General features: G+C 41.1%; 1 protein-coding gene across 12 annotated transcripts in view; it reads right to left on the reverse strand.

The window, feature by feature from the left end:
• CDH12 (cadherin 12) overlaps nucleotides 1-26,709 on the reverse strand; it is a 1,995,427-nt gene that overhangs the window by 102,672 nt on the left and 1,866,046 nt on the right. For all 12 annotated transcript variants that reach the window (XM_073630873.1, XM_073630871.1, XM_073630869.1 and 9 more), the window contains one exon: nucleotides 3,526-3,713. In XM_073630873.1, the coding sequence (XP_073486974.1) occupies nucleotides 3,526-3,713 (188 nt within the window). The remainder of the gene's footprint in view (nucleotides 1-3,525; nucleotides 3,714-26,709) is intronic.

A 26,709-nucleotide genomic window follows, 5' to 3' on the forward strand; every position in this document is an offset into this window, starting at 1 on the left:
GCCGCAGGGCAGTATTCCAACATGATAACGAACCCAAACACACCTCCAAGACGATGACTGCCTTGCTAAAGAAGCTGAGGGTAAAGGCGATATACTGGCCAAGCATGTCTGCAGACCTAAACCCTATTGAGCATCTGTGGGCCATCCTCAAATGGAAGGTGGACGAGCGCAAGGTCTCTAACATCCACCAACTCCGTGATGTCATCATGGAGGAGTGGAAGAGGACTCCAGTGCCAACCTGTGAAGCTCTGGTGAACTCCATGCCCAAGAGAGTTAAGGCAGTGCTGGAAAATAATGGTGGCCATACAAAAAATTGACACTTTGGGCCCAATTTGGACATTTTAATTTAGGGGTGTACTCACTTTTGCTGCCAGCAGTTTAGACATTAATGGCTGTGTGTTGAGTTATTTTGAGGGCACAGAAAATTTACACTGTTATACAAGCTGTACACTCACTACTTTACAATGTAGCAAAGTGTCATTTCTTTAGTGTGGTCACATGATAAGATATAATAAAATATTTACAAAAATGTGAGGGGTGTACTCACTTTTGTGAGATACTGTATATAGATATATCTATATAGATAGATATATCTATATCCATATCTATATCTATCTATATATATATCTATATATATATATATATATATATATATATATATATATATATATATATATATATATATATATATATATATATATATATATATATATATATATATATATATATATATATATATATATATATATATAGATATAGATATATATATAGATATATCTATAGATATATAGATATATCTATATATCTATAGATATATCTATAGATATATAGATATCTATATATCTCTATCTATCTATCTATCTATCTATCTATATATAGATAGATAGATAGATAGATAGATAGATAGATAGATAGATAGATAGATAGATAGATAGATAGATAGATAGATAGATAGATAGATAGATAGATAGATATAGATATAGATATATATAGATATATATCTATATCTATATATCGATAGATAGATAGATAGATAGATAGATAGATAGATAGATAGATAGATAGATAGATAGATAGATAGATAGATAGATAGATAGATCTATATATACAGTGGGGACGGAAAGTATTCAGACCCCCTTAAATTTTACACTCTTTGTTATATTGCAGCCATTTGCTAAAATCATTTAAGTTCATTTTTTTCCTCATTAATTTACACACAGCACCCTATATTGACAGAAAAACACAGAATTGTTGACTTTTTTGCAGATTTATTAAAAAAGAAAAACTGAAATATCACATGGTCCTAAGTATTCAGACCCTTTGCTCAGTATTTAGTAGAAGCTCCCTTTTGATCTAATACAGCCATGAGTCTTTTTGGGAAAGATGCAACAAGTTTTTCAAACCTGGATTTGGGGATCCTCTGCCATTCCTCCTTGCAGATCCTCTCCAGTTCTGTCAGGTTGCATGGTAAACGTTGGTGGACAGCCATTTTTAGGTCTCTCCAGAGATGCTCAATTGGGTTTAAGTCAGGGCTCTGGCTGGGCCATTCAAGAACAGTCACGGAGTTGTTGTGAAGCCACTCCTTCGTTATTTTAGCTGTGTGCTTAGGGTCATTGTCTTGTTGGAAGGTAAACCTTCGGCCCAGTCTGAGGTCCTGAGCACTCTGGAGAAGGTTTTCGTCCAGGATATCCCTGTACTTGGCCGCATTCATCTTTCCCTCGATTGCAACCAGTCGCCCTGTCCCTGCAGCTGAATAACAGCCCCACAGCATGATGTTGTCATCTCTATGCTTCACTGTTGGGACTGTATTGGACAGGTGATGAGCAGTGCCTGGTTTTCTCCACACATACCACTTAGAATTAAGGTCAAAAAGTTCTATCTTGGTCTCATCAGACCAGAGAATCTTATTTATCACCATCTTGGAGCCACAGTGATCTTTGGGTTCTTCTTTACCTCTCTCACCAAGGCTCTTCTCCCCCGATAGCTCAGTTTGGCCGGACAGCCAACTCTAGGAAGGGTTCTGGTCGTCACAAACGTGTTCCATTTAAGGAAGACCACTGGGTTCTTTGGAACTTTAAGTGCAGCAGAATTTTTTTTGTAACCTTGGCCAGATCTGTGCCTTGCCACAATTCTGTCTCTGAGCTCTTCAGGCAGTTCCTTTGACCTCATGATTCTCATTTGTTCTGACATGAACTGTGAGCTGTAAGGTCTTATATAGACAGGTGTGTGGCTTTCCTAATCAAGTCCAATCAGTATAATCAAACACAGCTGAACTCAAATGAAGGTGTTGAACCATCTCAGGTATGATCAGAAGAAATGGACAGCACCTGAGTTAAATATATGAGTGTCACAGCAAAGGGTCTGAATACTTAGGACCATGTGATATTTCAGCTTTTCTTTTTTAATAAATCTGCAAAAATGTCATCAATTCTGTGTTTTTCTGTCAATATGGGGTGCTGTGTGTACATTAATGAGGAAAAAAATGAACTTAAATTATTTTAGCAAATGGCTGTAATATAACAAAGAGTGAAAAATTTAGGGGGTCTGAATACTTTCCGTCCCCACTGTATATATATATATATATATATATATATATATATATATATATATATATATATATATGTGTGTGTGTGTATATATATATATATATATATATATATATATATATATATATCAGCTCTTACAAGAGTGATGAATGAAGTAATAGTACTGTAACAGTACTGGTCATATAAGCTTTGATTAAACCATACACACCAGTACATGTAATATAGATATTGCTAGTACTACTATTGCTAGTACTAAGATTATTTTAGTACAATATATATATGTATTATAGGCAGAGCGCTGAATTGCTCAGCATATTAAAAACCTACCAGCACAGCATATACATCACTTACCAGTGGTGGACAATACAAAGAGCTTGTGCAAACAAATGTCAAAGAGACATTTGAAAAAAAAATCTGAAGTAAAATAAAATCAGAAGTAAAATAATGGTTGGGGAGAATGGAAAGAAGGAGTTATTTAGGGTTAACTGGATAATTAAAATAAGAGTTCATAAGGAATTAAACGGGATCAAAGCACCCCATAGATCTGCAGATGATTGAAACAGAGTAGACACAAGGATAACAATGTTACTTTGCATCTCTATTTCATTTTCTGAACAGGGCTTATAAACAATATATCACATGGTCATTTTTTCCACAGATGCTGTATTTACACAGCAACTCTCCACCGTCATTTGGAAGGGAGCTCAGGGGGGCAGAAGTACAGAGCATACTACACATGTCTGTGTGCTTTGATACAGTTTTTATGGATTTGTGTAGCATGCCCAGTGCATACAACTGGTTAATCAAGGTGTCAAGTGCAACAATCCACACTAGCCAATTAAAATTCACATTTTACTAACCTGAAAAGTGGATTGAATGGTGATTGCTTTTAGTTATTGTATTTGGCATATCACCATTGATCACACAAATCAGTTTACCAGTGATACAAATATAATGTCCAATGTGTTAAATGAAATACCTTTTTTAGGATTAATATTCCCTCCTGTGTATTATTGTCTGTTTTGATGTCAAAAAGATTCCCACCATCTCCAGGAACAATGCTGTATTCTATTTCAGCATTTTTTCCAAAATCAGGATCCACTGCTCTTATCCTTCCAATTGGTGATCCTACTGGAGAACTTTCTGGTACTTTTAGATGAAATATACCTGGAAAAAGAAACAATGATACTGTATATATAATGCTAAATAAGAACTCCAGAAGTACTTAAAAATATGCAATATGGTTACAATACCAAAAGAATATATGGTTACAATACCAATGCAACACATGGCTCTGTCATCCCCTGACTAATATATACAACACTAGCACTAACTGCCACACAATATTTTTACCTCCTTAATGCACCCAGCTGGTAGACTTTTATGTGTATATTTTAATGGGACAAGAAGGTGGTTTTAGAGCACTACTTAGACAGTGTGTTTAAATTATTTTATCCTTGGAAAATGTCTTTCAATGAGTCAGCAACTGAGAGCCACATTCTATTCTTAACTAAAGATTTTCAAAAACCACATTTTTTTTTTTTTTTGTGGTGCAGCACCTATTTAAAGTGATTATGAAGTTAATAATAATAACAACTTAAAATATCCACTGTAAAAATGTCAAGAATTCCCAATCTGAGAATGTATGTTTGCTGGAAGAAAACATTCTCAAGATACAAGATAACACTTGAGACCACATTAACAGTTTGTAAAGCTTTGAAGAACCTGGAAGCTTTTCAGTAATGTTAATACATTTGTCAACATTTAGAAACAAAACAACATTTTTTTTCTTCAGCTGGATCACGAAAAATGTATTCAAGCATGCAGGACAGGTTCAAATGTATCATGCCAGCCGTAATGAAAATCCAATGGCAGCTGTTAAGAACATGTTATGTCCTATGGAATAAAATCTGCAACAGCTCATTTATCTCATGTATTCTAAATTGATAGCCATATGTTATACAAATGGTATTTTAAATGTTATTTCACTTCAGATGTTACAAGAAAAAACATTGTGTTATACTATGTTACCAAAGGATATATTTTCCTATGACCCAACTAAACAGCTATATAAAGTATGTATTATATTAGACACTGATAAAAGTATGAGGACACAGCTGTAAATGCTGAATTACTGAACGATGATACACACCATAAATACATCATTATTACATTATTACATTTCTAGGATAATCATTGGCTTTGGCAGTAAAGTTAAATCATATGTAAAGCAAAAACTTTATTTTAAAATTTTGGATCAGGTATAGATGGAAACAAAAAAACAAAGCTTTCAAAACCTTTCAAATGAGAAAGTAGCTTCAATATATATTATCTTAGTAAAAGCCTGCACAGGGTGTCACTAAGTATCTACAGAAAAAATATTTTAGACATGATATCAATATTCTGAAATATTTTATGTATTCTGTAATCATAATTCACCATTACAGGTCATTTTAAAAAGAGGTGATCATGGGAAAAGTAGGTTCTATGTGTAGGAAATGGCTGGATGATTGACAGAGGGAAATCCTGTTTGAAGCAAGTTGCTTAAAGCTTAGATTCTTCTTTTGTGCCATTAGGGGTAACTTAAGGCTTCATGCTACATACATCCGCAGATATTGCACTGGTATTTAGAGACTTCTATCAGTGCCTACCCGCTGTCCAGTGGGACCATCTGCCACTGACCCCGAAGCCCACAAGGCCATAATAGCTGATTATTTGTCTCAGGCTAAACTACCCCCCTTAGACTCTTTGAAGAAGTATGAAGCTAAGATTACGGAAGCTGAACTATGCACAGCTGTGAAATCCATAGCCTCCGGTAAATCCCCTGGCCCTGATGGATACACAGCTAAGTATTATAAAACATTTTAAGATGTTCTACTCCCTCACCTAGCATCCTATGCCAACTATGTCTCTGGAGATGGGAAGTTTATGCCCAAAAACCTCCACGCACACATCAATATCATTCCTAAACTGGGTAAGGATCCCACCTGTTGTGGAAACTACAGGCCCATTTTTCTATTAAATATTGATGCCAAATTTATACAAATGTATGAGGGCAACCTGTAACCTAGATTTGCTAGATCTTTAGTTACAGCTCTAAGCATTGTGTTCTTACTGGACCTATGGTTTTCTATACACAGGCACCCCCCCCCTTCATCTTTAAGCTCTGAATTTTCTTGCTTTTACCTGGTCGTTGTGTGTGCTCACTATGGCCGCATAGTGCCCTTTGTTTGTGGTGATCTCCACATCGTGGTTGACCCCTCTATTCCCCTCTTGCTGGGGGGGCTTTGAGGTGTTTGTTTGTTAATCCATGTTGATGCGTTTATCCCCTGATGAAGCCATAAGGCGAAACATGTTGGGATAACATACGACTATTCAACCTCTGTCCAACTGAGAAACCTCTATGCTTAACCACCATAATGGAGATATTCTATAAAATCCAATGACTTACCATGTCCTGTTATTAGTTTTAGCATGTGTATGTAATAAAAACATTTTGTATTTTTTATATATATCTGTTTGGTTTCCATTATTATCTGTAAAGCACCATTATAGTCCCTTCCCAAAACTTTTCCTTTTTTAAATAAATGATTTCTTGGGATGAGGTGCGTAATTTTAGGTGTCTACCCTCAGTCGGACAAAAACTAAATAAGCAGTATAGCATATATTTACCTCAAAGCAGGGCATGTCAACAGGAATATCACAGTTTTATCTAATGCTTCAGGATGTGGAGTACATCTCACTTACTTAACATTGTGGGAGGCTACAGCAGTCGTTTACTGATGCCCAATGAGATAGAATCATACACCTTGCTCATATCTCCTCACTATCCTCCAAAACAACTCAGATGAACTTTAAGTTACTGTCACGTTGGTATTAATCCTCGGCTAAGTTACACTAGTTATTACCTGATTATCTATCTCTTTGCTGGCTAGGATATAGCTTGGAGGTCACACATGCTCATATATGGTGGACATGTCCTCTCATACGTCCATATTGGTCTTCCATTCAATCTCTAATGGTATCAATACAAGGCTATTCAGTACCTGAAGACCCACTGGTAGTTCTAGTTCACTGCTCCACTGAGTCTATAGGCCCATACAAATGATCCATTAATTCCCATTTACGTAATGCAGCAAAATCTTTAATACCTTTTGTCACGGAACGTCCCACACTCCGCTTGAGTGCTTCCGTCATATACCACTTCCTAAGTTCTGGAACACGAGCCCAATGGATCTGGCTATAGGAAGCCCCAAGAACTAGACAACACCAGTCTTGGAGTACATCAGAACTAACTCTTTATTTGAGATCTCACACACATTTATACACCAGGCTGACTCAAAGCTAACCTAATTAACATGAGCTAATTTACTAAAACATTTACCCAGACCAGATGACAGACTTGTGGGCACCGAGCTTCACACAGTAGTATAAACACAATAGCTGGAGCTAATTACAATTAACAATACAAACAAAACCTAATTAACCTAATTAACATGAGCTTCAATAGGAGTCGTCCCGTCTCCTACATTGTATAGAGGACAATGTGATCAGCTCATTCAATTAACATACATTACCATAAACATCAACACAGGGTTAATTAGAACAAACAACAATGAGTTGAATACCCTTAGAACCTAGACTAAACTTATTTACATTAAACACATGATAGCTGACATCAGACAGGTGAGTGGAGTTGATGACATTAGCATCTCCTCACAGGATGTGTCCCAACAGTATAATTCAGTCTTATTCTAATATGGCATATAACGGGTTCCAGAGTCTGTGTGTTTTGGGGGGACATGGAGCTGAATCCAAAGTAACACCAACCCCAGAGTCCCCAGGCATACAGCTCACAGAGAGCACCATTCCCCCAAATGCTAGGGCCCATAATCGGTGGGCAAGAGGCTTGTGTTCAGTCCCCTCCAATAGCCTCTGTCCCGGGTGAGTCTGTCACATTTCTCCCCTTTCGGCAGGAGACTAACACAGGAGGAGACCCCAGACGGGTTGACTCCGAAGTTAGTAAGTAGCTCCAGTCCTCTAATGCCTGTACCCACACAGTACCCCAAATAAATTGTTCCAAACAAAGCATTACTCACCCAGCCAACCTCTGCCTCTCTCAGAGAACATATCTGCCACTGGGGAGAGGCCTGGACTGGCCCTTCTCCCTGGAGTCCTTTCTGCCGCTGGAGAGAAGACAGGGGGACTGGGCTCACTCTGTCATGCTGTTGGGGATCTGGGCCGACTGCCCAGCATCCCTGGGGTATACAGGTGGAGACTGAAGTCCCATCCACCTTCACAGGAAATCCATCCTCTGTTAGTTGAGGGCAGAGTCCAGCAGTCCTTGGCCCTGTTGCCAGCCCTTCTGCTGGAAACCCCACACCATCTGTTCCAGCTAACTGTTGGGGAGGGAGGCCGACTGCCCCGCCTCCCTGGAACTCTGTAGTTGTTGCCGGTGCTGGGCAGAGGTTGGTAACACTCTGCCCTGTTGCCAGCACTTCTGCTGGGGACTCCGCATCCTCCGCTCCGGCTAACCATTGGGGCAGGAGGCTGGCTTCCTCCACTCCCAAACTGTGTAGCTGCCATTGGGGAGGTGAGCTGGCTGCTTCCTTTTCCATTCCCTCATCTGGTTGCTTGGACGACATGTCTATGGTACTGTCTCCCAGGTGCACTGATCTTTGCTGGGGAGGGAAGGCCGCTTCCTCCACCCTGGCCAACTGTTGGGGAGGGACAACACACACCTCCTCTCCCTTCTCCCCCTCTATCTGCTGCTGGAAAGTGATTGCCACCTTCTCACCCTGGGCCTCCGAAACTGCCACAGGTGTGGGGCAGAGGTTTTGGACCCTCTGTCCGGTTGCCAGCACTTCTCCTGGAGAAGTTTGTTGTAACTCCACAGATACTGCTGTTGGTGCTGGGCAGAGCACAGTGAAGTTTGGCCCTAATACCAGCTCTTCTGTTGGAGGCTCATCAGGTTGTTCTTCCTCAGTAGAAAAGTCTATTAAATCCCCTATCTCTATAACTGGTGTCTGGGGATAGAGGTTCATCATCTCCTGTTCATGGAACCCAGAAGATGTTATCAGTGCTGGACAGAGGTTAGCAGAACTCTGCCCTGTGGTCAGCACTTCAGTTTGGGGACGGCAATCTTCAGATTTTCCACTGCTGATTCTCTGGCATGCTGCTGAACTTGTTCTAGCAGTTTCCTGTATGCCCTTTCCAGGTGCTGTTCCTTCCTTAGTAAATGGTCCAGATCAGGTTTGAGCTCTGAGACCCCTGCAAGACCGAGCATAGCCTCTCTATATTCTCTCAGGTCCTCAAGGTCAGGTTCCCCTTCATCGCCAAACATAAAATGATCTGTAAGGCTCTCCCACAGCAATCCAGGGCCGCCAAAGTCATATCCCTCCGGAGAGTATTCTGTTGTCTCCCCTAAATATCCCTCCTCTGCGTGCCATTGCAGAGCCCCATAACGATTGTCCAGCTCTATCTCCTGCTGGACCAGCCTGTCCAACTCAGTCACCCATTGCTCCTGGGGCCGCTCTCCCAGGAATGCCATCCGCAATGCCCGTTGGTCACTGGCCCGTTTCTCTTGGGTTGGAAAGCACTTGCCCTGTTTTATACCAGCGAGCTGAAGGGCTCCAATCCAGAGCTTCACCCGAATCAGCTGCCTGAGCTCCAGGTATTCATCCTCAGACACAGTCCTGGTGTATGTTGAAAGGATGATCCGCAGCAGCCCCGGAAACTCTGATGCCAGGTCCATATCTCCGCTGGGGTGACTGAAGTCTGCTGTGCTGATCTTGGATCCAGTTGGAGGATTGGATGTCCCAGACTGCAGGAAGCTTTCCCGCTGCTTGCCACCAATGTCACGGAATGTCCCACACTCCGCTTGAGTGCTTCCGTCATATACCACTTCCTAAGTTCTGGAACACGAGCCCAATGGATCTGGCTATAGGAACCCCCAAGAACTAGACAACACCAGTCTTGGAGTACATCAGAACTAACTCTTTATTTGAGATCTCACATACATTTATACACCAGGCTGACTCAAAGCTAACCTAATTAACATGAGCTAATTTACTAAAACATTTACCCAGACCAGATGACAGACTTGTGGGCACCGAGCTTCACACAGTAGTATAAACACAATAGCTGGAGCTAATTACAATTAACAATACAAACAAAACCTAATTAACCTAATTAACATGAGCTCCAATAGGAGTCGTCCCATCTCTTACATTGTATAGAGGACAATGTGATCAGCTCATTCAATTAACATTACCATAAACATCAACACAGGGTTAATTAGAACAAACAACAATGAGTTGAATACCCTTAGAACCTAGACTAAACTTATTTACATTAAACACATGATAGCTGACATCAGACAGGTGAGTGGAGTTGATGACATTAGCATCTCCTCACAGGATGTGTCCCAACAGTATAATTCAGTCTTATTCTAATATGGCATATAACGGGTTCCAGAGTCTGTGTGTTTTGGGGGGCCATGGAGCTGAATCCAAAGTAACACCAACCCCAGGGTCCCCAGGCATACAGCTCACAGAGAGCACCATTCCCCCAAATGCTAGGGCCCATAATCGGTGGGCAAGAGGCTTGCGTTCAGTCCCCTCCAATAGCTTCTGTCCCGGGTGAGTCTGTCACACCTTTATATTGGAAATGGCAACAAGTGTCACCCTTAAAACTTTGGTTCCAAACCATAGACCAGGGATATGCAATTAGCGGATTTCCAGCTGTTGCAGAACTACAAGTCCTATGAGGCATAGCAAGACTCTGACAGCCACAAGCATGACACCCAGAGGCAGAAGCATTATAGGACTTGTAGTTTTGCAACAGCTGGAGGTCCACTAATTGCATATTCCTACCATAGACCATATCTGCAAAATGGAAGATCTTATATATGAGTTACGTAACTCACAGGCCACTTTTAATAAAATCTGGGCATATTGGCTATCATTCAAGACCACCTCCTGTTATTTAGAGATTATGGCTTCTGACAATTCTGTGAGCCCATAATAGTATTATGGGTATTATTGCTTTTTACTGGTTATTTACATTTCATGCACCTAATTGGGATATCTTCCTTTGAGCATAGCACTTAATCGCCTCCCATTACTTTTCTCTGTACCTGTTTGCTCATTCCACCCCTTTCAACTTTTCTTTTTCTTTCTTTTTTTTTCTCTCTCCTCATATACCTTGTTTTAAGATTGAAACTTAACTGAGCCGACTGTTATTGGACTTTATGGGTATATTATCCATGTCTGTTATTTTTCTCTTTGCAACCTTGCTTACCTTTAGTCTTGTTGGCACCAATGGCTATTATTTTTTACTGCTGTAGCACATGATATGGAAGCATCTCTGTTTTTCTTGCATATGTTTCAATAAACATTTATAAAAAAAGGCTTATTTTAATTTGTTATCTATTTATAATTTCAGCCTACTGAAAAAAAACAACTATTGAGCACAGGTTCCATAGCTGAAGCCACACTTTACACATACAGTATAAGCGGATGACTCAACAGCAGGTACCATAGAGCAGCCTTTCTCAATCAGGGTTCAGTGGATCTTAAGGTTTCTTTGAAAACTCCTGTGTGTTTTTTCTGAGTCTTAGATAACTGATCACTAACTCTAATTATCTTTTTAGCTATCTGAAAGAGGGAATTCTTCCAATTGACCAATTGTCAAGGGACATTTTCCCACAATGTAATGGCACTCTTCCTACTGACCACCAGCATAAGGTGAAGAGAACCTTCAAGTATGTTTACAAGATACTAGCTCTGCAAATTTTCACAGTATACTCAGAACTGAAGCTAAGCACTCTGCTTTTTTTCTCTTTTGGAGATTGCCTTTTTTTAAGTTAAAGTGGTATTAAACCAAAAACCAACAATGTAATCTATTACAGTTTACCAATCATTAGATGTTGTGGCTAGCTCTGTTTCACCTGGTGATCTGGCCAGTAACACACCTCCTCTATTAGGATGCCCCCACTCTGCATGATGGAGCACAAGGGGCACAGAAGACAGCAACACTGTCAGTCTAGGGGGAAGGAGAGTGCTAAATGTACTAGCAGCTTTAAATACACTAACAAATTGAAGCCAAACTCCAGCTCACACTTTATAATCAGTTACAACAAACATTTTCTTTTTCCTTTTAGGATAAAGGTTTTACATGAATAAATAAAAGCTTATCATTAAAAGAAGCCCGTGTTATATAGTTTGTCTCATCCCTGTAAACTGAGACATCTGGAAAAGAGCTTACTGGCTAGATCACCAGATGAAAATAGACAAAAGAAAGTCTAAAAAAAAAAAACTACTGCAGCCATCACATCTAAGAATAAGTAATCTGCAATATATAAAATGCTTGCTTTTGGGTTTAATACTGCTTTAATCCTGCTTGAACAACTTCCTCCTACTTTTGAGTCCCACTCCTTAATTAAGCATGTTTTCGTCACAGTATTATGAGTGAAGATGCTATGGGGTCTATTTATAAATGTTTTGACGCAGGATTCACATAGCTTTCACCCAGGATTTATCCATTTTTTTAAAGGTTTGAGTTGTAGAAATGTGTGAATCCTGCTTACAAACTATATGAATCGTGTATAAAAATGGTTATAATTAGAAACCTATATCTAAAAATAAAATAAAAAATCTGCTGCACTGTCTGCATGTATGCATCTCCACGTTTTAGCCTGAAGACAGAGCTGAGCCTGTTCTCACAAGCAAAGTTGTCACATTTTCATAGTGCCAAAACTTACCCACCCTTCCTGTACATTCCAGTTACTTTTATGGGCCATTACGAATGTGTGGGATTGGATGTGTCAGCAAGCTCCAACATTGCCTGGAAGTGATGGAGATTTGCCTGTCAGAATGGACCAGCATTCAGCTGTCAGCAATAACTGGTGAGGAATAGCTTTGTTTATTATTCATCACTATATCAGCAGTAGCTATGAGCCGAACACCCCCCTGTTCGGTTCGCACCAGAACATGCGAACAGGCAAAAAATTAGTTTGAACATGCAAACACCGTTAAAGTCTATGGGACTCGAACATGAATAATCAAAAGTGCTCATTTTAAAGGCTTATATGCAAGTTATTGTCATAAAAAGTGTTTGGGGACCTGGGGCCTGCCCCAGGGGACATGGATCAATGCAAAAAAAAGTTTTAAAAACAGGCGCAGTGTTTATTCGGGCGCAGTGATTTTAATAATGCTTAAAGTGAAACAATAAAAGTGTAATATTCCTTTAAATTTCATACCTGGGGGGTGTCTATAGTATGCCTGTAAAGGGGCGCATGTTTCCCGTGTTTAGAACAGTCTGACAGCAAAATGACATTTCAAAGGAAAAAAAGTCATTTAAAACTACTCGCGGCTATTAATGAATTGTCAGTCCAACAATACACATAAAAGTTAATTGAAAAAAACGGCATGGGATTTCCCCACAGGGGAACCCCGAACCAAAATTTACAAAAAAAATGGTGTGGGGTCCCCCTAAATTCCATACCAGGCCCTTCAGGTCTGGTATGGATTTTAAGGGGAACCCCGCGCCAAAATTAAAAAAAAAATGGCATGGGTCCCCCTAAAAATCCATACCAGACCCTTATCCGAGCACGCAACCTGGCAGGCTGCAGGAAAAGAGGGGGAGATGAGAGCGCCCCCCCTGAACCGTACTAGGCCACATGCTCTCAACATTGGGAGGGTGCTTTGGGGTCCCCCAAAGCACCTTGTCCCCGTGTTGATGAGGACAAGGGCCTCATCCCTACAACCCTTGCCCGGTGGTTGTGGGGGTCTGCGGGCAGGGGGCTTATCAGAATCTGGAAGCCCCCTTTAACAAGGGGACCCCCAGATCCTGCCCCTTGTGTGAAATGGTAAGGGGTTGTACCCCTACTATTTCACAAAAAAAGTGTCAAAAATGTTAAAAATGACAAGAGCCAATTTTTGACAATTACTTTATTTAAATGCTTCTTCTTTCCATCTTCTTTCTTCTATCTTCTTTCTTCTATCTTCCTTTGGTTTCTTCCTCCATCTTCTTCTTCCTCTGGTTGTTCGTCCGATCCTTTGCTTCTTGCTCCAGTGTTTTCGTCCGGCATCTTCCTCCGCGATGTCTTCTTCCCTTCTTCGTTCTCGGTCCGCTTCGCATCCATGATGGGAGGCTCCTGCTGTGTGACCCTTCTCGTCTTCTGATGGTTCTTAAATAATGGAGGGTGGGGCCACCTGATGACCCCACCCCCCTCTGATGCACGGGGACTTCCCTGAGGCTTTCCCCGTGACGTCAGAGGGGGGTCACTCATTACATAACGGGTGATCCCGCCCACTCTGACATCACGGGAAAGCCTCAGGGAAGTCCCCCCGTTATTTAAGAACCGTCAGAAGACGAAAAGCGTCACACAGCGGGAGCCTCCTATCATGGATGCGGAGCGGCCCGAGAATGAAGAAGGGAAGAAGACACCACTGAGGAAGATGCCGGACGAGAACACCGGAGCAAGAAGCAGAGGATCGGACGAATAACCAGAAGAAGAAGAAGATGGAGGAAGAAACCAAAGGAAGATAGAAGAAAGAAGATGGAAAGAAGAAGCATTTAAATAAAGGAATTGTCAAAAACTGTCTCTTGTCATTTTTAACATGTTTGACACTTTTTCTATGAAATGGTAGGGGTACAAGTACCACCTTACCATTTCACACAGGGGGGGCTGGGATCTGGGAGTCCCCTTGTTAAAGGGGGCTTCCATATTCCGATAAGCTCCCCGCCCACAGACCCTCACAACCACCGGGCAAGGGTTGTGGGGATGAGGCCCTTGTCCTCATCAACATGGGGACAAGGTGCATTGGGGGGACCCCAAAGCACCCTCCCAATGTTGAGGGCATGTGGCCTGGTACGGTTCAGGGGGGGGCGCTCTCTTATCCCCCCTCTTTTCCTGTGGCCTGCCAGGTTGCGTGTTTGGATAAGGGTCTGGTATGGATTTTTGGGGGGACCCCCACGCCTTTTTTCTTTTTAAATTTTAGCATGGGGTTCCCCTTAATATCCATACCAGACCTGAAGGGCCTGGTATGGAATTTAGGGGGACCCCCACGCCTTTTTTTTATTTTGGTTCGGGGGTTCCCCTGTGGGGAAATCCCATGCCGTTTTTATCAATGAACTTTTATGTGTATTGTCGGACCGACAATTCATATAGCCGCGAGTACTTTTAAATTACTTTTTTTCCTTTGAAATGTCATTTTACTGTCAGACTGTTCTAAACACGGGAAACATGTGCCCCTTTACTGGCATACTATAGACACCCCCAGGTATGAAATTTAAAGGAATATTACACTTTTATTGTTTCACTTTAAGCATTATTAAAATCACTGCTCCTGAAAAAACGGCCGTTTTTAAAACTTTTTTGCATTGATCCATGTCCCCTGGTGCAGGACCCAGGTCCCCAAACACTTTTTATGACAATACCATGCATAAAAGCCTTTAACATTAGCACTTTTGATTTCTCCCATAGACTTTTAAAGGGTGTTCCGCTGCTTTCGAATTTGCAGCGAACACCCCAAATTATTCACTGTTCGGCGAACTTGCGAACAGCCGATGTTGCACAATACAAGTTTTTGGTAAGTTCTCGAAGCTCATACCTAATCAGCAGCAGCCTTGAAATGGTAAGCACATGGCTTTGTTGATAAACAAAGCTATGTGGATGACATATCTTTGTTTGCTTACAAAGCAAATTCATCACTATCTCAATGCTGACTTTGTGACCAATGATTTCTTAATTTTGTAAGAAAACTAGAGGGTTAGGATTAAAGTTTGGGTTAGCGTTAAATTAAGCTTATGCCCTGTAAACACGGTCGGACATTGATCGGACATTCCAACAACAAAATCCATGGATTTTTTCCGAAGGATGTTGGCTCAAACTTGTCTTGCATACACATGGTCACACAAAGTTGTCAGAAAATCTGATCGTTCTAAACTAAGGTGACATAAAACACGTATATCGGGACTATAAACGGGGCAGTAGCCAATAGCTTTTGTCTCTTAATTTATTCTGAGCATGCGTGGCACTTTGTGCATCGGATTTGTGTACACACGATCAGAATTTCCGACAACGGATTTTGTTGTCAGAAAATTTTATAGCAAGCTCTCAAACTTTGTGTGTCGGAAATTCCGATAGAAAATGTGTGATGGAGCCCACACACGGTCGGAATTTCCGACAACAAGGTCCTATCACACATTTTCCGTCGGAAAATCCGACCGTGTGTACAGGGCATTAGGGTTAGCATACAAGTTAGCTTTTTGGTCAGGGCTCATGTTAGCTTTTTAATTCTACTCTTTAATATTTTTTTTCATGCAAATTCCCCCTAAGAAGAACATAGTAAAATTTTGAGTTGAATTTATGTTGATGAGTAGTTTGTGTCAAGAAAACAAGTTCAGCAAAATCATCCACTCATCCTTAATTTTTGCCCTTGAAATTGATATTGCATTTGCAAATAAGCACATTTCAGGTTTGTACAATACAAGTTTTGGTAAGTTCTACCTGCCTTTGTTTGCATGTTGCAATATCAACGACAAGAAAACAATAAGCAACAAGAAAAGAAAGAAAAAGGAACACTTCTGTGCTTAGCCATTAGCTCTACACATGACATTGCTAAGCTGAAAAGCCATATAACACACATCGGGAAAGTATTCACAGCGCTTCACTTTTTCCACATTTTGTTATGTTACAGCCTTATTCCAAAATTGATTAAATGCATTATTTTCCTCAAAATTCTACAAACAAAACCCCATAATGACAATGTGAAAGAAGTTTTAAATCTTTGCAAATTTATTCAAAATAAGAAACAAAAAAAAAAATCCCATGTACATAAGTATTCACAGCCTTTGCAATACTTTGTTGAAACACCTTTGGCACCAATTACACCCTCAAGTCTTTTTGAGTATGATGCTACAAACTTGCCACACCTATTTTGAGCAGTTTCTCCCATTCTTCTTTGCAGGACCTCTCAAGCTCTATCAGGTTGGATGGGAAGCATCGGTGCACAGCCATTTTCAGATCTCTCCAGAGATGTTTAATCGTTTTCTAGTCTGGGCTCTGGGTGGGCCACTCAAGGACATTCACAGAGTTGTCCCATAGCCACTCCTTTGTTATCTTGACTGTGTGCTTAAGGTGGTTGTCCTGTTGAAAGATGAACCTTCAACCCAGTCTGCCGTCCAGAGCACTCTGGAGCAGGTTTTCATCAAGGATGTCTCTGTACATTGCTGCATTCATCTTTCCCTCAATCCTGACTAGTCTCCAAGTTCCTTCTGCTGAAAAACATCCCCACAGCATAAAACTACCATCACCATGCTTCACTGTAGGGATGGAATTGGCCAGGTGATGAGCCTCGCCTGGTTTCCTCCAGACCTAACGCTTGCCATTCAGGCCAAAGAGTTCAATCTTTGTTTCATCAGACCAGAGAATTTTGTTTCTCATGGTCTGAGAGTCCTTTAGGTGCCTTTTGGCAAGGTGGCTGTCATGTGCCTTTCACTGAACAGTGGCTTCCGTCTAGCTACTCTACCTCACAGACCTGAGTGGCAGAGTGCTACAGAGATGGTTGTTCTTCTGGAAGGTATTCCCCTCTCCACAGAGAAAAGCTGGAGCTTTGTCAGAGTGACCAGCAGGTTCTTGGTCACCTCCCTGACTAAGGCCTTTCTCCCCTGATTGCTCAGTTTGCCAGGCGGCCGCTCTTGAAGGAATCCTGGTGGTTCCAAACTTCTTCCATTTACAGATGATGAATGCCACTGTGCTCATTGGGACCTTCAATGCTGCAGAAATGTTTCTGTACCCTTCCCCAGATCTGTGCCTCAATACAATCCTGTCCCGGAGGTCTACAAACAATTCCTTGGACTTCATGGCTTGGTTTGTGCTCTGACGTGCACTGTTAGCTGTGGGACCTTATATAGACAGGTGTGTGCCTTTCCAAATCATGTCAAATCAACTGAATTTACCACAGGTGGACTTTAATCAAGTTGTAGAAACATCTCAAGGATGATTGGTGGAAACAGGATGCACCTGAGCTCAATTTTGAGTGTCATGGCAAAGGCTATGAATACTTACTGTATGTACATGTAATTTTTTCATATTCTATTTTTAATAAATTTGCAAAGATTTCAAATAAACTTCTTCCACTTTGTCATTATGGGGTATTGTTTGTAGAATTTTGAGAAAAATAATGAATTTAATCAATTTTGGAATAAGGCTGTAACATAACAAAATAGCTCAGCGAAGCTGGCCCCCCTACAATCAGCACAAACAAAAACTCAAGTGTGTTTCTTTAGTGCTACGTTTGTGCTGTTTTGTGCCGTAAAAATTTACATTTGTTATTTTTAAGATATTAGCAATTGTTTTTTCCAGACCATGACATCACCTAGCCCCCCTACAACGTCCAAATGACACAAAACTGGTCTCGTTGGTTAGTGCTACGTTTGTGCTGTTTTGTGCTGCTAAAAATTCTGTTCTATCTTTTATCGTTTTTGCGTTATTAATGATTTATTAAAGGTCACCAAAGGTCACTCAGCCCCCCTACAACGCCCAAATGACACAAAACTGGTCTCGTTGGTTAGTGCTACGTTTGTGCTGTTTTGTGCTGCTAAAAATTCTGTTCTATCTTTTATCGTTTTTGCGTTATTAATGATTTATTAAAGGTCACCAAAGGTCAGTCAGCCCCCCTACAACGCCAAAATGACACAAAATTGGTCTCATTGGTTAGTGCTACGTTTGTGCTGTTTTGTGCTGCTAACATTTCCATTCTATCTTTTATTGTTTTTGCGTTATTAATGATTTATTAAAGGTCACCAAAGGTCAGTCAGCCCCCCTACAATGCCCAAATGACACAAAACTGGTCTTGTTGGTTAGTGCTACGTTTGTGCTGGTTTGTGCTGATAACATTTTTATTTGTGCTGTTATGGTTTTTAAGTTATAACAGTTTATTTTTTTTTCAAACCCCACTGACTTTGCCCACCCTACAATCAGCACAAATAAAAACTCAAGTGTGTTGCTTTAGTGCTACATTTGTGCTGTTTTGTGCTGCTAAAATTTCCGTTCTACCTTTTATCGTTTTTGTGTTATTAATGATTTATTAAAGGTCACCGAAGGTCACTCAGCCCCCCTACAACACCCAAATGACACAAAACTGGTCTCGTTGGTTAGTGCTACGTTTGTGCTGTTTTGTGCTGCTAAAAATTCCGTTCTATCTTTTATCGTTTTTGCGTTATTAATGATTTGTTAAAGGTCACCAAAGGTCAGTCAGCCCCCCTACAATGCCCAAATGACACAAAATTGGTCTCGTTGGTTAGTGCTACATTTGTGCTGTTTTGTGCTGCTAACATTTCCGTTCTATCTCTTATCATTTTTGCGTTATTAATGATTTATTAAAGGTCACCAAAGGTCAGTCAGCCCCCCTACAACACCCAAATTACACGAAACTGGTCTCGTTGGTTAGTGCTACATTTGTGCTGGTTTGTGCTGCTAAAATTTTTATTTGTGCTGTTATGGTTTTTAAGTTATAACAGTTTTTTTTTGTCAAACCCCACTGACTTTGCCCACCCTACAATCAGCACAAATAAAAACTCAAGTGTGTTTCTTTAGTGCTACATTTGTGCTGTTTTGTGCTGCTAAAATTTCTGTTCTACCTTTTATCGTTTTTGCGTTATTAATGATTTATTAAAGGTCACCAAAGGTCAGTCAGCCCCCCTACAACGCCAAAATGACACAAAATTGGTCTCATTGGTTAGTGCTACGTTTGTGCTGTTTTGTGCTGCTAACATTTCCATTCTATCTTTTATTGTTTTTGCGTTATTAATGATTTATTAAAGGTCACCAAAGGTCAGTCAGCCCCCCTACAATGCCCAAATGACACAAAACTGGTCTTGTTGGTTAGTGCTACGTTTGTGCTGGTTTGTGCTGATAACATTTTTATTTGTGCTGTTATGGTTTTTAAGTTATAACAGTTTATTTTTTTTTCAAACCCCACTGACTTTGCCCACCCTACAATCAGCACAAATAAAAACTCAAGTGTGTTGCTTTAGTGCTACATTTGTGCTGTTTTGTGCTGCTAAAATTTCCGTTCTACCTTTTATCGTTTTTGCGTTATTAATGATTTATTAAAGGTCACCGAAGGTCACTCAGCCCCCCTACAACACCCAAATGACACAAAACTGGTCTCGTTGGTTAGTGCTACGTTTGTGCTGTTTTGTGCTGCTAAAAATTCCGTTCTATCTTTTATCGTTTTTGCGTTATTAATGATTTGTTAAAGGTCACCAAAGGTCAGTCAGCCCCCCTACAATGCCCAAATGACACAAAATTGGTCTCGTTGGTTAGTGCTACATTTGTGCTGTTTTGTGCTGCTAACATTTCCGTTCTATCTCTTATCATTTTTGCGTTATTAATGATTTATTAAAGGTCACCAAAGGTCAGTCAGCCCCCCTACAACACCCAAATTACACGAAACTGGTCTCGTTGGTTAGTGCTACATTTGTGCTGGTTTGTGCTGCTAAAATTTTTATTTGTGCTGTTATGGTTTTTAAGTTATAACAGTTTTTTTTTGTCAAACCCCACTGACTTTGCCCACCCTACAATCAGCACAAATAAAAACTCAAGTGTGTTTCTTTAGTGCTACATTTGTGCTGTTTTGTGCTGCTAAAATTTCTGTTCTACCTTTTATCGTTTTTGCGTTATTAATGATTTATTAAAGGTCACCGAAGGTCACTCAGCCCCCCTACAACACCCAAATGACATGAAACTGGTCTCGTTGGTTAGTGCTACGTTTGTGCTCTTTTGTGCTGCTAAAATTTCTGTTCTATCCTTTATCGTTTTCGCGTTATTAATGATTTATTAAAGGTCACCAAAAGTCAGTCAGCCCCCCTACAACACCCAAATAACACGAAACTGGTCTCGTTGGTTAGTGCTATGTTTGTGCTAGTTTGTGCTGCTAAAATTTTTATTTGTGCTGTTATGGTTTTTTAGTTATAACAGCTTGTTTTTATATTTGTACTTTTTTGTGTCATAATAATAAAAATTTGTGCTGCTTTTATTTTTAAGATAATAGCAATTTGTTTTTTCCAGATGATGACATCACCCCGCTCTCCTGTCACGTACCTGGTTAGTGAGCTCCTGGTTAGAAAACAGCCATGGGAGCACAGTGAGGTATGAGTGCCTGTGATCAGTCCAGTAGACTGCGTGGTGGCAGCAGTCAGCAGGTGGATGTGGCAGCAGAACCAGCTGGTGGCAGATGAGCTGGCACTGAGCTTGGCTGGTGGCAGACTGTGGGTAAGCAGCTGGAAGCAGGAGACAGATGAGACCTTGCTGGGCTGAAGAGCTGTAGCAGGCTGGATGAGCAGGATGCAGGGTCAGATGAGCCGGGTCCATAATGGTCAGGCAGATCAGGCATAGACGGCACACAACAGGATAGTCGAGTCACAAGCCAAGTCAGCAACAGGTGGTAGATCAGGCAAGAAGAGAAGGCAGAAGCAGAATCTAGAGACAAGCCAAGGTCAGGGCAGGTAGCAGTCAAACGGAGGTCAGGAGCAAGCTGGGTTAGGATCAGAGGTCAAACACAGGAATCAGGAATGAACACACAGAAGCAGCACACCAAATTGCAGCCTGTTTAAATAGTCTGTCTGGTGCCAGCATTGGTGACAGGCTCACGCTCATCTGCCCAGTCAGTTGCCAGTCTGCGCATGTGCATATGTATGTACAGGGAGACATCATTTGTGCTATGCGAAAGCCTTCCCTGACACCCCCTACAACAGCCAAACAAAATTAAAACGGGCTGGTTGGTTAGTGCCACGTTTGTGTTGGTTTGTGCCTATTTACTTTCCAGCTTGCTCCTGACCTCCTTTTGACTGCTACCTGCCCTGACCTTGGCTTGTCTCTGGATTCTGCTTCTGCCTTCTCTTCTTGCCTGATCTACCTCCTGTTGCTGACTTGGCTTGTGACCCGACTATCCTGTTGTGTGCCGTCTATGCCTGACCATTATGGACCCGGCTCATCTGACCCTGCATCCTGCTCATCCAGCCGGCTACAGCTCTTCAGCCCAGCAAGGTCTCATCTGTCTCCTGCTTCCAGCTGCTTACCCACAGTCTGCCACCAGCCAAGCTCAGTGCCAGCTCATCTGCCACCAGCTGGTTCTGCCGCCACATCCACCTGCTGACTGCTGCCACCACGCAGTCTACTGGACTGATCACAGGCACTCATACCTCACTGTGCTCCCATGGCTGCTTTCTAACCAGGAGCTCACTAACCAGGTACGTGACAGGAGAGTGGGGTGATGTCATCATCTGGAAAAAACAAATTGCTATTATCTTAAAAATAAAAGCAGCACAAATTTTTATTATTATGACACAAAAAAGCACAAATGTAAAAACAAGCTGTTATATCTAAAAAACCATAACCTTTAATAAATCATTAATAACGCAAAAACGATAAAAGGTAGAACGGAAATTTTAGCAGCACAAAACAGCACAAATGTAGCACTAAAGAAACACACTTGAGTTTTTATTTGTGCTGATTGTAGGGTGGGCAAAGTCAGTGGGGTTTGACAAAAAAAAAACTGTTATAACTTAAAAACCATAACAGCACAAATAAAAATTTTAGCAGCACAAACTAGCACAAACATAGCACTAACCAACGAGACCAGTTTCGTGTCATTTGGGTGTTGTAGGGGGGCTGACTGACTTTTGGTGACCTTTAATAAATCATTAATAACGCGAAAACGATAAGAGATAGAACGGAAATTTTAGGAGCACAAAAGAGCACAAACGTAGCACTAACCAACGAGACCAGTTTTGTGTCATTTGGGTGTTGTAGGGGGGCTGAGTAAACTTTGGTGACCTTTAATAAATCATTAATAACGCAAAAACGATAAAAGGTAGAACGGAAAATTTAGCAGCACAAAACAGCACAAATGTAGCACTAAAGAAACAAACTTGAGTTTTTATTTGTGCTGATTGTAGGGTGGGCAAAGTGAGTGGGGTTTGAAAAAAAAAAAAAAACTGTTATAACTTAAAAACCATAACAGCACAAATAAAAATGTTAGCAGCACAAACATAGCACTAACCAACGAGACCAGTTTCGTGTCATTTGGGCGTTGTAGGGGGGCTGACTGACCTTTGGTGACCTTTAATAAATCATTAATAACGCAAAAACGATAAAAGACAGAACGGAAATGTTAGCAGCACAAAACAGCACAAACGTAGCACTAACCAACGAGACCAGTTTTGTGTCATTTGGGTGTTGTAGGGGGGCTGAGTGACCTTTGGTGACCTTTAATAAATCATTAATAACGCAAAAACAATAAATTATAGAACAGAAATTTTAGCAGCACAAAACAGCACAAACGTAGCACTAACCAATGAGACCAGTTTTGTGTCATTTGGACGTTGTAGGGGGGCTAGGTGATGTCATGGTCTGGAAAAAACAATTACTAATATCTTAAAAATAAAAGCAGCAGAAATGTAAATTTTTACGGCACAAAACAGCACAAACGTAGCACTAAAGAAACACACTTGAGTTTTTATTTGTGCTGATCGTAGGGGGGCCAGCTTCACTGAGCTTAACAAAATGTGGAAAAAGTGAAGCGCTGTCAATACTTTCCGGATGCACTGTATGGTTTGCTCAGTGCTAAAATCTGGTTAGGTAATGAAGGATGCCTAAAAGGTTTTTTATAGTTAACAATTATAGTTAGTGATCCCTTTTAAAGTTACGAAGATAGAACATTCCACTCCAACCTAAACAACAAGTGTCACAGACACCTAAAAGTAAATGGGATTTGCTGAAGATTTTTATATATTTCCTTTGGGTGCTTTTTTTTTGTTGATAATGCAAAACCAAGGTAAATCCCCATAATATCAGCAAGAGATATCATTATTGTAATATGCTTAGCTGTCCCTTAACCTTCCTGGTGGTATTCTTAGCAATAACACACTTAAATCTGTCCACCAAGAGTCTAGTAGATATCCCGGGTAATATAATCATAAATTATAATATAATAAATAAATATAAACAAGTAGCCCCCCTGACGGTATTCCAGAGTGTGGCTCGGGGTTAAATTTCAGCACCATTAGCAGTAACCCCGAGCCACACTCGGGATTACATCTCAGGATCCTGGTGCGGTATACTTACCTTGTCCCCAGGATCCTGCGATGTCCCCCCGTGCTGTCTGCAGGCTCCGTCCTCTGCCCAAAGCCTCTCTGTGCCAGGCTCCGTTCCCTGTGAGCGTCGCGACGCAAGGGGTCAGAGCCTGGCGGCAAATTAAAAAAAATATAAAAATCAGAACACATACAGTACTGTAATCTTACAGATTACAGTACTGTATGAAATCATTTCACATCCCTTTTGTCCCCAATGCTTTGGCCCATGTCCTGCATGCAGTTTTATATCATATATACTGTTCTTTCTGCCTGGAAACTTGAGATTGTCCATAGCAACCAAAAAGTGTCCCTTTACGTCAAAAGTGGCTTTAGACCAGCTAGAAAACAGCGATAGTAAATTAGAACACTTGCAGAATTGAGCGATAGTGAATCGTGGGGAAATTTATTTTATTATTATTACATAACGGGTGACTCCGCCCCCCTATGACATCACGGGGAAACCCATAGGGAAGTCCCCGTCAAGTCCCCGTGCGTCAGAGTCGGGCGGGGTCACCGGGTGGCCCAGCCCCCGTTATTTAAGAAGTGTCAGAAGATGAGAAGCGTCACACAGCGGGAGCCTCCCATCATGGATGTGGAACGGGCCAAGAAAGAAGAAGGGAAGAAGACGCCACGGAGGAAGTTGCCGGATGAGAACACCGGAGCAAGAAGCAGAGGATCAGAGGAAGAACCAGAGGAAGAAGAAGATGGAGGAAGAAACCGAAGGAAGACAGAAGAAAGACGATAGAAGAAAAATGATGGAAAGAAGAAGACTTTAAATAAAGGAATTGTCAAAAACTGTCTCTTGTCACCCAAAGCACCCTCCCAATGTTGAGGGCATGTGGCCTGGTATGGTTCAGGAGGGGGGCGCTCTCTCGTCCCCCCATCTTTTCCTGTGGCCTGCCAGGTTGCGTGCTCGGATAAGGGTCTGGTATGGATTTTTGGGGGGACCCCACGCCATTTTTTTAAAAAAGGGTCTGGTATGGATTTTGAGGGGGACCCCCACACCATTTTTTTTACATTTTGATGCGGGGTTCCCCTTAATATGCATACCAGACCTGAAGGGCCTGGTATGGAATTTAGGGGGACCCCCACGCCATTTTTTTTTAAATTTTGGTTTGGGGTTCCCCTGTGGGAAAATCCATTGCCGTTTTTATCAACTAACTTTTCTGTGTATTGTCGGACTGACAATTCATTAATAGCCGCGAGTAGTTTTAAATGACTTTTTTTCCTTTGAAATGTCATTTAGCTCTAAACACGGAAACATGCGCCCCTTTACAGGCTTACTATAGACACCCCCCAGGTATGAAATTTAAAGGAATATTACACTTTTATTGTTTCACTTTAAGCATTATTAAAATCACTGCTCCTGAAAAAACGGCCGTTTATAAAACTTTTTTTGCATTGATCCATGTCTCCTGGGGCAGGACCCAGGTCCCCAAACACTTTTTATGACAATAACATGCATAAAAGCCTTTACAAATTAGCACTTTCGATTTCTCCCATAGACTTTTAAAGGGTGTTCCGCGGCTTTCGAATCAGCCGCAAACCCCCCCAATTGTTCGCTGTTCAGCGAACTGGCTAACAGCCGATGTTCGAGTCGACCATGAGTTCGACTCGATCTCGAAGCTCATCCCTACTCTCCACTATTGTTTTCCCTGCTTATAGCCCTTGGCAAAAAGAATAAGAATGGAGCTTTCTATTACAGGTATAGAACTGGGAGGATATCACCACAAATTATGTTTATTTGCGGATGACATGCTTTTATTTTTATCCTCGCCTCAAGTTTTTGCTCCTAACCTTATGGTTATATTGAAAAAATAATTAATCATTTCAAGTTTTACTGTTAATATCCAAAAATCTATGGCATTGAATATTTGATTAACTATTGCTGAGAAACTAGCTTTACAGGAGTTGTTACCCTTTAAATGGGCTACACACAGTATCCCTTATTTAGGTATTCAGCTCACTGCCAATCACTTAGATTTATTTACCACCAATTATCCTACTTTTCTGAAACTAACTACAAACTTGCTTTTAAAATGTTCATCCATACCAATCTCATGGTTTGGGAAAATCAATATAATAAAAATGGCTATACTCCCTAAATTCATATACTCGTTTAGAGTTCTTCCAATACATGTTCCTGCCTATTTCTTTAGAATCATACAACACAAATTAATACAATTTACTTGGGGGAAACTCAAATCATGCTTACCTAGAGAAACTTTATACCTTCCCAAAACTCACAGTGGCTTAGGATTTCCAAACTTTTCATTATATTATAAGGCTGGTCAATTGGCACAATTAACAAAATATCACACCAATGTTGAAATTCCTCTATGGGTAATCAGTGAAGCAATGGATTGTGACCCTCTCTCCACACATAATATCTTGTAGTTGTGTCCAATAGATCGTAATGCCCCGTACACACGGTCGGACTTTGTTCGGACATTCCGACAACAAAATCCTAGGATTTTTTCCGACGGATGTTGGCTCAAACTTGTTTGCCTACACACGGTCGCACAAAGTTGTCGGAATTTCCGATCGCCAACAACGCGGTGACGTACACCACGTACGATGAGACTAGAAAAGGCCGGTTCAGAACCAAGCGCGGCACCCTTTGGGCTCCTTTTGCTAATCTCGTGTTAGTAAAAGTTTGGTGAGAGACGATTCGCGCTTTTTCAGACTCGTGGCTTTCAGATCGTTTTCTGCCGTTCAGTTTGTGCTTGTGGATTTGTATCTGCTCTTCAGTGCGTGCAGTCAGTTCATATCAGAGTTTTCTGTGTGATCTTGCCTGCTCATTGCTGCTTTTCAGGTCGCTCTTCACAGGCCTTGCTGTTCTTCAGTGCGTTCTGTTACTTCGTTCTGAGCAGCCGACCGTTTTCTAGCCATGTTTCGTATGCGTACTCCTCGTAGAGTTCGTGCTTGGTGTTGGGGTCCTGACCTTGACACAAGTCCAGTCCATGAACAGGGTGGGGAGGAGTTCATGGACCAAGAATTGGTTGCTTCAGCGTGA

This window comes from Aquarana catesbeiana, linkage group LG05 (genome assembly GCF_042186555.1).
Source record: "Aquarana catesbeiana isolate 2022-GZ linkage group LG05, ASM4218655v1, whole genome shotgun sequence".
Lineage (NCBI taxonomy): Eukaryota > Metazoa > Chordata > Amphibia > Anura > Ranidae > Aquarana > Aquarana catesbeiana.